This window comes from Podarcis pityusensis (genome assembly GCF_964106645.2).
Source record: "Podarcis pityusensis genome assembly, contig: HAP1_SCAFFOLD_994, whole genome shotgun sequence".
Taxonomy (NCBI): Eukaryota; Metazoa; Chordata; class Lepidosauria; order Squamata; family Lacertidae; genus Podarcis; species Podarcis pityusensis.
In genome coordinates, this window is record NW_028293201.1 from 1 (window position 1) to 11,615 (window position 11,615).

At 42.5% G+C, this 11,615-nt stretch overlaps 1 protein-coding gene across 1 annotated transcript; it reads right to left on the reverse strand.

Moving 5' to 3' along the window:
- Positions 1-3,337: 3,337 nt before the first annotated feature.
- Positions 3,338-10,687, reverse strand: LOC308469216 (F-box only protein 38-like). Its single transcript, XM_081024559.1, has 5 exons — positions 10,495-10,687; positions 9,843-9,988; positions 6,275-6,378; positions 5,109-5,222; positions 3,338-3,993 (listed from the first exon to the last, which is right to left on the reverse strand). The coding sequence occupies exons 1-5, from the start codon at positions 10,570-10,572 to the stop codon at positions 3,815-3,817; spliced, it is 621 nt and encodes a 206-aa protein (XP_080880685.1). The 5' UTR covers positions 10,573-10,687; the 3' UTR covers positions 3,338-3,814.
- Between the last annotated feature and the right edge of the window lie 928 nt (positions 10,688-11,615).

The window sequence follows — 11,615 nt, forward strand, 5'->3', positions numbered from 1 at the left end:
TCACTCTCTCGTCTCATTCGAATTGATGGAACTCTTGATTCAAAGCTCCCGCACTAGTTGTGCCGGGGAGGGGGGAGTCCTCAGGTAAGTAGAGACCAAAAGTCAGTAGCTATTCAGGACTTCCGGGTTGGCGCCATCGCCGAATGGCGGACTCCCTCCGAGCTCCGGAGGGAGTCTGCTCGGCAGGGGCTGGGTCCTACCGCACCGGCGATGCGGGGACCCTTAAAAACCACGGCCACGAGGGTCGTGGACATGGAGACTCGGCTGGCACCGCTAGCGCCCTCCCGACTCGTGAAGGAGCCTTTTTAAAGGCTAAGGATCGGGTGCCGGGGAGAAGCGTGGTGCTTTGAGTCCTCTGCTATCCCTGCCGAGCGCAGCCGCATGCCATCCGGCGGAGAGCGCTGACTTCTTCTATTGAAAATTCGGACTTTTAGACAACAACCCGTGAGTAATTTGGAAACTGGGTTTAAAAGGAGGAAAAAAAGAATTTCTTTTTGAATTGGATACGAGCGGGGGGGATCCAAAAAGGAAGTCAGTCCCCCCCCCTATTGTAAACCTTTCAAGACAAGGACGGGGCAACCAAGGTCCAAAAAGATTTGTATTGCTGATAAAAACTAAGAATTTCACGATGGGGAATTATAAGAACTGTGCTGGAGGATGAACTGAGGGAGAAGAAACGTAACCCCCCCCCCCCTGGGAACCGGGGTGATTGAAGAGAGAGCCTGGTGAAAAGAGTCGGAGATTTTGACAGCTGTCAAAGTAGCTGTCAAAGTCGGAAAGCAGAGAGGATTTTATTATGAGAACTTTGCTGGCTAAATTTGTTACAATTTGCTACAATTTGTTAAAACTTGGATACAAAATGGCGAAAATATGGATAACAATCGGACTTTTGGACTAGAGAAGACAAAGTTATAACAATCCCCCTAGAGGAGTTTCGGGACATTACAAAGATGGTCGTAAGTGAAAAAAACACCATTGGAATTTTACAGGACTGGTTATCTTCTGGGAAAGCTGCGAAACGGAAACAATATTTTGTCTACAGGGTGTTCAGCTAAAGGAGACAATAGAATTTTCTATTGAAGAAAGGAAGGGACTGAACGCAAGTTTTTGTTCCTGAATAATAATGATCCCTGCAGACTTACTAAGCTTCTGAATTAGAACGTTTCAGCAGCGGAACAAGAGGAAACTGGACTACAATTTGGAAAGAACAATGGGGGGAGTTTTATTACAGATCTGAAGTTAAGTGTTCTAAAAAATGTTTATGAAAGGGAAAAAAAAAAAAAAAGAAAAGAAAAAACCAGCAAGGAGTTGGGGGAAATAGGTGATTTATGGATTGTAAGAATCCCAGGCGGATAACATGGTTTGGTGGTCAGGGGGAAATTAAACCGGGGACAGGGGGGGAGAACTATAATCCAAAGGCTTGTTAACTTCTTTTTTTGAACTAGCTTTGTCTTATCTATTATACTCTTTATTTCTTATTTCTGATACTTTTATTATGTGGGGAGTTTTTATTATTAAAAAAAGGGAAATTGTGGAATGAAAATGGGGTGGGCCTTGGGAAAGAAATTTTTTGTGTTTTATTAAGGGTATTGATGTGGAGTGCAGAAATTTTAAATTCGAATAATGGTTTAACAAATTAAGTTTTTAATTAGAACTGAGAGCTTGTGGAGCCAACAATATGAAAAAGGAATATGGTAGGGGTGGGGGAAGGGGGGAGTCCCAGAAAGCGGATATATGAAAATAAGGATATATGAAAATATGTAAATTCTTGCTTTCTGTATTTTCTTTTTTTTTTGAAAATTTTAATAAATATTATTTAAAAAAAAAACAAAAGTCAGTAGCTATTCAAGTTCTAAATCTTTAGAACTTGAGGATTACTTTCAAAGCCTTAAACAAAACTGTCTTCACCTATATGTTCAGCTCTGTACTGGAGGACCCAATGAGATGTCCAGCAGGAAAATCTATTTGGGTGCTTGGTCCATGAAAAGGGGTCATCTTTGTGATGGCTCCTTTCTGATAGAATTCTATCCTGGGGGAAAGTTAGGCTGACACTCTCGATGATCTTCTTTAAATAAGCTTTGAAAATATCCTTTCATAATGGTTCCTGGAGTTCAAATTGGTATTGCAGGCAATGGGAGCTATTCTCCAAGGCCAATTTTATTGTTTAAATGTAATGAGGTTAATATTGTTGCATTAACTCTTTTAATTACTTAATTTTATGGACTGTATCCCACTTTGTCTCTCCATCCAGCTCTACTATTTCCCATTGGATGCAACCCCTCTTTCTATTTGCTGGTGTGATCTCCGCTGCTAGGAGCCAGTGCAAAGCCTTAAACTGAGGGAGGGAGTTGGGGCAATATGACTGCTGTCCAATTGTTCTGCCCCACACCTTCTGCTGTGGTTGTCATAAGCAGCAGAGCTGAAGGTGTGGCTCTGCAAAGCCCTGTTAGGAAGTTGTAATTTGAGAATGGGTGCTTCCCATTCTCAAAATTGCAGTGGGGTGAAGGTCTTCTAAATATGAATGCATGCCCAAGAAAATAAAATCCATGGAAGTGGGAGATTTTCAGGGTGCTGAATTCTGTGCTTCCGAATAGCACACAACCTTGATTGTACGGCCTTTCCTCTTGCATTTCATATCCATTCACTCAGACACATTAATTAATGCACAAAACACAGCTTTCAGCAAAATGCAGGGAGATAAGCTCTCTAGAGATGCACGAAACAGAAGAAATAAGATTAGATTCCAGCCATTTGCTGAACAGGAAATGTGTTCATATCCAATTACTACTAAACGGCTGGATCTTTTACTTCAACCTTGATTATATAACCTTCCTGTGTCAATAAATAACTCCACATAACTGCCAATCTTATTTATGCAAATACCCAGAATGCTCGCATAATCTGGTATCTCAAGGCTAGTGAGACAAAAGATGATGCACTGCTCTATAATTTCCATCTTCAGGGTTTACGATATTCTGAGTTTTTTATTCACAGAATAGCATATCAACAATGGAAATGGAAGGTGAGTCCCATTACTTTTCTTGCCATTCTATACAATAAAAACCTAGCCAATATTTTTTTATCAAGTGTATTTGCATCTTTTTAGAAAGGCAGTGTATCTTGGAGGAGGAAACTGCAACAGAAACCATTTTTTAATGCATTGCTTTATCTTGCACTCTGGCCCACAAACTTTCTGAAATAAGATAAAGTTCTCAGTTTGTGTGTCTGCGTTTAATCTGACTGTTTTCTATAGGTCATGCCCTGCCCACTTCTGTCACTCTTTGACTAGCTTAGCGCCACTGATTTAGTTCCCAGTGAAAAATGCATGCGACTCAAAGACTGTTCAACAGATTTACTCAGAATGGATTCTTAAGGATACTCAAGAGGAAAAAAAGGCACAGATTAAAAGAATCCTGTGACTCCCAAACGTAGCATATGGAAAGTTGCCCACGGCAAACAAAAAATACTGCTATGAATAAAATGAGCTAAAAAAAATTCAAACTTTTCTCCCTTGCCATAATTAGTTGCCTTCATTAAAATGGAACTTTAAATTACATTTCTTAATATAAACATATGAAATAAAGTCAACTTCAGCAAGATTTTTTTTTCTACGTAGAGTCCTCAGTGTACAATGCAACTTCTCATTATACATTTGCTACAAACTCTGTCCCAGTAGGCATTGGGGCAACTGTGAAGCACACAAGTTCCAAGACCTCTCAGTGCACTAAGGTAAGTGGAAGGAATCCACTTGCTTTCTTTGCCGGCGACACCAGTCCAAAGGAAGGAAGGGCTAGAAGGCTGCAGCCTGATCCCGTCAGATGTAATCATCCTCTACAGGCTCCCCATTGACATCACAGTAATGGATGAAAATGGCCACCACCCTCTGGAAGACACCTTTCTTCATTTGACGGTGCTCAGAGATCTCTTCGCCTATGGTTTCCATGCAGATGTCAGCTGATAGCTGTCCTTTCCTTCGGGGAGCATAAATAGTAGCTAAAAATAGAAAGAGAGAAAAAGAAAATAGAAGCAAAAGGAATTAACCATGGAATTTATACTCGCTTTTAAAAAGCAAGGAGTATTTTCTCAGCCATAAGCATCAAACTTTCAAACTGAAGTGTAAGCAATACAAAGAAATGGGGGGGGGGGATATGTAGCTATTCCATTCAGCCTAATAGTGCACAGGGGTCACCATCTTTTTGGAGAAAACTGGAAAAAGCATTGTGGACACCAGAGCCTCTTCTGCTGGGTACAACAGAGTGCTTCTTTCAAGCCAAGTTTCGGTGGGGAAGGGGAGAGAGGGAACCTTGCTGCCATGAACACCATGCTGGTGACCCTGGTCCACAGCATCGACTTTAACATAAACTTTCCCCTCATTTGAAGCAACTGCTGTCAACAGGGCATTTGTGACTGTCCTCTCTTTTCACCCAAGCACATCCTACGACACTTTTTAACCTGCTTTCTCTCATGGCTGAGTTTCATTGCTTTAGTGTTGTTTGCCATAGAATTGGAGAACAATAGAACTAGAAAGGTCGTCTAACCTTGTCAGTCCTCCTTGCATGTTTTCTGCCTAGCTGGAATGTGTCCTTGAGCTCTAATTGACTCTTGCTGGCATGGATGGAGGACAGGGAACAGTATGTATAAAACAAGTCTACTGTACAATGATAAGATTTACATTAACTATTCTGTCCACTTTGGCCCCACCCACCACTGTTATGTGGCCCATGGAAGATTGCCTAGAAATATGGCCCTCCATATGAAAAAGGTTCCCCATCCTTGCCGTATATAACGTTACCTTACTCAGCAGTTAGGAAATATCCTTCTAAATAAAATTGTCTTCACCTGATGCTTACAACTTGCCTTCCATACCTTAGTGCATTCCAGAGCCTGCCCTGAGCCCTAGCAGAATGTAACTGCTGACTTGCTGGAATACAGAGCAAAGCTTCACTCCCGAATCTGAATGAATAAGGAACTCAAGGCCTTCTCTCAGAAAGCCACTAATTTCAATGAAGCTTTACTGCATGTCAAAGGTGGGCTCTACTTTGGGTATGTTTTGAGCAGATGGGCAGCACAAATGTTCTACATCAGTAAAGATATTTGCATTCACTTACTTTTTTCATCATCCTCAAAGTCATATCTGGCATAGCCATTAGGCTCAGCTGTTCTGAGTGACCTCAACCAGGGGAAATCCGTTATCATAGAGTACGGGGCGCCATCCACAACACCTATGGCAAAGGCAATTGGAAAGAAAGTAAGGACATTTTCATGCTGTTTCGTCAGCTGTAATCCCCTCTGTTCAACCTACAACTGCCTTTAAGGCCAGTCTAGGGAACAAGGTGTGTGCATGTATTTGATCAGTGGTAAGATGTGTGCATTGAGGTGGATAGTCTGAGTGCACCCACTGGGCCTGCCACCTCTGTACACACCTGACCATCACACATGAGATGATGTAGAAATTGAGGGGTATAACCTGCTCAAAAGGAATAGATTAAACAGGAAGGGAGGAAGAGGAGCATTATATGTAAAGGATGTGTCCACTTGTGAAGAAATCCATTGGAGCACGGAAGGCAGATTGAGAGTATATGGGATAAACATGGTAGGAGAGAGAACAGTGACCTTACTGCTACAGACACCCAAGGACTTGGATGGTGCCTTCCTAGAGCAGATTACCGAACATTCAAAAAGGAGAGATACAATAGCCAAAATGGAAAATAAGCAGTAGCAATTATAAGCTTTAAAACAATTGCTTATCTGGTGTATTTTTTACTTGTTCATGCAACAAATACAATGCTATCCTAGTTTATGGGGTTTTCATGCTAAAGAGTGCACAGAATTTTTGCTGTTCTGCCAATTTAGGTACTTGATTCACAGCACTGACTGAGCTGATTGTGCATCCTACTTGAGTGTAATGCAGGTTTGGATAAAGTTACTCAATCCATCTTATGTAAAAGTCTGAGTGACAGGGGCATTGTTACATATCTTTAGGTACCAGGCAAAAGCATTCCTCTTCTTCAAGGCCTTTGGCTAATTTAACAATCTATGGCCTTTTAAGCTGCATCGGGGGATGTCATAGTTTTTGTTCATTATGATGTAATGTATTTTGTGTTTTTATATTGCAAACTGCCCTGTGATTCTTGCATGAAGGGTGGAATAGAAATTTAAAAATAATAAATAAATATAGTCATGGCATGGGAGACTTCAACTACCCTGATATCTGTTGGAACTCAAAGAAGTATTTTCTTGAGAAACAGAATATAAATGTCTCTATAATGCTCACCTTCTAACGTGTACATGTCTCTCCCCCAGGGGTACTTTGTATATTTTTTCAGGTCATCTTCTGTTCGTGTGGCTTCAGGAAAGAACTCATATTTAATAAGTTCTCTAGAGGGGGAAAACAAGAACAAATATGAGTAAGCATGGAATTCTATCTGAGAAATATGGAATATCTGAAACATGGAATTCTGTCTGAGAAAGAGACATTATAATCCAGTTTTGTTTTTAACCACTTGGCTGGTCCCCATAGGTGACCAGGAATTTCAGTCGGGGGAGGGTACCAAAAAAGAGATTAACTCCGCCTCTGGCAGCCCACTGCATTTCTATGCTGTGTGTGGAGGAGGGTACTTTGCATCCTCCCCACCTGTAAATCTGGGATCTGTTAGGCCCAAGGAACCACTGAATTCTGAGAGCCCTACAGCAGTAATAATCAACCAAGACAGATGACAGCAGTGGAAAAGTCTAGGCTCAGTGTAACTTCTTTGGAAGTCTAATTGGCTGTTGACATCAAAGAGACTTATTTTGTTGATGCAGAGAGTGACTACCCAAATGTTATTTGCTGGTAACAGGGACACTTTGGTAAGAGGCGGAAAAACGTCTGTGACATGGCGAATAACAAATTCTTTACAACCTTGGAGATGGTGGAATGTGCTTACAAAGGCACAGGAAGATGAAGAGACATTGTCATCGCGCCACTCCTTGGTGTGTGGAGTACCTCAGGGTGCGATACTCTCCCCGATGCTTTTCAACATCTTTATGTGTCCCCTTGCCCAGCTTGTCCGGAGTTTTGGGCTGGGTTGCCATCAGTATGCTGATGACACCCAACTCTATCTATTGATGGATGGCCATCCTGACTCGGCCCCAGACACACTGACCAGATGTTTGGAAGCTGTGGCTGGATGGTTACGTGGGAGCCGGTTGAAGCTAAATCCTTCGAAGACAGAGGTCCTGTGGCTGGGCGGGACGATATGGGATTGGGGAGGCAACTCCCATCTCTTGCGGGGGCGCAATTAGTGCCAGCACCATCCATTAAGAGTTTGGGTGTAATCTTCGACACCTCCCTTTCCATGGAGGCGCAGATTGCAGCTACAACAAAGGCGGCATTTTTCCATCTCCACCAAGCTAAGCAGTTGGCTCCTCACCTCTCTCGCCCTGACTAGCCACTGTGATCCACGCGACGGTCACCTCCAGACTGGATTATTGTAACTCGCTCTACGTGGGGCTGCCCTTGAGACTGACCCAGAAACTCCAGCGGGTGCACAATGCTGCTGCAAGACTCCTTATGGGGTCTTCGCTGCGAGATCACATTCACCCGGTGCTATACCAGCTGCACTGGCTCCCGGTGGAGTACAGGATCAGGTTTAAGGTGCTGGTTTTATCCTTTAAAGCCCTATACGGCCTAGGACCCTCGTACCTACGGGACCGCCTCTCCTGGTATGCCCCACAGAGAAACTTACGGTCTTCAAATAAAAACATCTTGAAGGTCCCAGGCCACAGAGAAGTTAGGCTGGCCTCAACTAGAGCCAGGGCTTTTTCGGCCGTGGCTCCGATCTGGTGGAACACTCTGTCACAAGAGACCAGGGCCCTGCGGGACTTGACATCTTTCCGCAGGGCCTGCAAGACAGAGCTGTTCCACCAGGCCTTTGGCCAGGGCACAGCCTGACTCCCTCCCTCAGCAATCTTCGCGGAGCTCTGGCCCAATGGTTGCCAGTGGCTTGAATTAATTAATTTTATGAATGATTTTAGAGTGTTGTTTGTGCTGTACTTTTGTACTGTTTTATTGTTGTTAGCTGCCCTGAGCCCGGCTTCGGCTGGGGAGGGCGGGATATAAATAAAAAATTTTATTATTATTATTATTGGTGACACTTTACAGCAGAAGAACTGTGGGGCACCCATAAAAGACTGAATAATCTACAAATCCACTTGCTGACTCCGTACCCAAAATGACATAAATGGTGAAAAAAGTTGACCCAATCTCTATTCAGACTCACTTCCAGAATGCCTTACATTTCACCCCATTTCATTTATTTGTTTTTATTTCCTAGCTTTATTCCCTGCTTCCTGTCTTGCCTCCTTTTTGCTGCTCCAGTTCACAAAAAGGATATTTTATTCACCCTCTCCTCCCCTGCACCCTCAGCACTGCATTGTTGGTTATGGACTTTACTCTGCAACACGGAGTTTTTCAATGCTCAGGAAACTTAGAAGGGTTTTGAAAAAAACAAACACATCAATCTGAGCTGCAAGGAGTTATAGGCTTAGGATGCCTTTCAAATTGCTCTGACTGATTGCTTTGTCAATGCCGTTATTATGCTGGTTCATATTAAGTTCCTATCTCTGATTCTCATACTGCCTGAATTCATGTTTTGTTATTTCTGTACTGCAGACCTGCAATGTTAATTCTCTACTGTTCCCGTGTTGAGCATTTTGGATCAATAAACCATTTAATTTGCTTCTGTTACAATCTTGAGCCTCTGGTCCTTCTCGCTAGTTACACTTTACTCACTGGGGTGCATGCGGGAACACAGATTAATACTGCCCTGTGGAGAAACCAAGCAGGATGCTGGTGGAAGCACTTCATCTCCCTCCGGCCCCAGAAAGTGACGCTCCCTCCTGAATATCCCAGCACAGAAAGCAAGAGAGCTGGTAGCAGAGGACAGAGCGTGCCTTCCTTCTGCTGCCAGTATTCTGTATTTCTTTGCTAGACACTCAGCAGACAAACCTCCTGCACACCTAGAAAAAAAATATAGTAAGCCAGTGGCAAATGCAAAAGCCATTCTCTAACTCCTCTGCTTGGTTCCTACACTAGATGAGCAGGACACCCCCACATGTCCAGCATGGAAACACAGGGAGACGGCGGAGAAGGGACAAAGCAATATGTGCTTTGCCTTTCGCATGCTTGGTTTTTATGTGTTGGGTATGCAGCAGGTGAAGCTCTTTTCTGTGTGATGGAGATAGAACCCAAATAGGCTTGTGGAGGAGGGAGGAATCACTCATTTCTAGCCTTCATAGCCTTCAGAATGTTTCCCATGCCTGCTTTTCACTCATAAGAGAGGCAGACAAAGGAGCGATGGAGTGTTCTGTACATCCAAATGCAGGCCCTCCTAAGAGTAAAAAACAGGCTAGTACCTTGGGGGGGGGGTGGAGTACCTTACAAGGCTGTGATAATATAATGAGGACAACAGTTATTGGACTTGAACCTACTCTCATTCCACTGGCTCATAAGGAAGACCCCTTATAGCTATGAGGATTAGACAGAATAAAACTTAAGATGAATCACTGCATTCACACAAGAAAAATACAATGAATACGCCGATGTTTCAAAACACCACCAGCTTTTAAACGATTCCCAAAAAGCAATGATGTCTACATCACACTAAGCTGGGGAGGGGAACCTGCAGTTCTTGCTTGAATAAAACTCCCATAAATCTCTGGCTGTTGGTTATGTTGGCTGTGGATGATGGAAGCTGGAATCCAATAACATCCTTGGGGTGGTGGTGGGAGAGAAGCATAGGACCTTTCTGACTCACAGATATATATTTATCCATTACAGTTCTATTCAGAGAGAGACTTACTGATTAATGTTTGCTATTGTGTCCATCCAGCTTCGAATGCGCACTTTGTTACGAACATTTGGAGGGTTACTAAATTCATGAATTACACAGATGTGGTATGGGTAGGGACCACTAAATATCTTCTGTTCTAGAGTCAGTGTGTCAACCTGTGGGAAAAAAGGTACAACATGGAATATAACCAAAATAAAAGAACAAAGTACAGTGACATAATCTACAAGCTGTGTCCTATCATCACTCCTAGTTTCCTGATAAAATATGCCATACTTCTCTTTTGAGAAAGCTGCAAGGAACAAAATAGCATGCATATGATGAAGAGATTCTGTACATGTTTTCCAACGAAGCTCTGCCAACACTTACAAAAAGCAGACTTACCAGGGCACCTGATTTTCATTTATCCCCAATACTTCTGCACCTTATGCCATTCGGTTCTGAAGTTCTCAGGAGCAGCTTTATTGGGGTGCCACTGGAAGCTTATCAGAGTAGTGAGGATTAAGAAAAACCTGATGCAGAATTGTTTTCTGAGAATGCAGCACCACTGCATACAACCCACTTAGACATGCAAATTTCTCATTTAAAAAAAAGGGGGGGATGGACAAGACTCAGATGTTGAGGAATACAAACAGTTTTGAGTAAATGAAATCCATCTGACTACCTGCTGCATTGGACGAAGGTAAATGATCCGGTTTCTCTCTGGTGGTATCCGCAGTATCTGATCCAGTACCTGATCCATATTTAATTTCTTGCACTGAGCATAGTCAAATCGATTGACAATCGGTGCGTTCTCTACCTTCAAGTGCTTAAGTACGCGGCATCTGGTGGCTACATATTCCAGGACAAGAAAATGGTGAAGACCGTAAGATAATGTATGTAGGTATTTAGGTTTAGGGTATGGCCTATGGCCACAGACAACCTACCACATTACAAATGTTGGAAAGGCTGTGTTGTCTTATTGCCAATTTGTATGCATTTAGGAACAATGAAATCTTAATTTGCATTTATTTGCTCTCCTAGGGTAAAATTAGGAAATGAAAACTAAAATCATAAAAAGTGAGAAGTATGACTATGTCTATGCCTTATGTCTTCACTGCTGTCTTATCTTTTTCACCTCCCTGTTCTATCATTATGCAGAAAAATTCTGATAGCCCAGAAAAAAGGAAAAGAAAGAACACCCTTTAGCCAATTAAGTTGGGAAATGAAGCTGCCAGAAATCTAGAAGCACTGACAACTCCTCCTATCCCAAAATTATAACCCTATCTGGAATGTGAAAGCTTAACAGCAGTCATTACTTAAGCATTTATTTTCTTTTTTAAAAATTACATTCATTAAAAATATCAGAGACGATTACAACAATCATACACAAAACCATACACTAAAAACCCTATCAAAAAGTAAAAATCAGAAATCAGCTCACTATTGTGGAAAGATGTATTCTTAATTGCCTGCATAAGCCTGGTGGAATAGAAAGGTTTTCAGCAGGCATTTATAAGTTGGCACAGAAGGCACCTGCTGAATCTCTGTTGGCAGAGGATGCCACAATACCAGGCCAACGACACTACAGGCAGAGTTTCTTCTTGTTGTCAAATGAGCGTCACCAAATGGGGGAATGATCAACAAGGCTCCTGCTGCTGATTTCAGTGACTGAGCTAAGATATAATGGTTCAGGTGATCCATGAGGTAGCTTTGACCAGAGTTGTTCCAGGCTTTGTAAATTAATACAAGGACCTTAAACCTGGCTCTGTAGCAGATGGGCAGCAGGTGCAACTGTTTTAACAA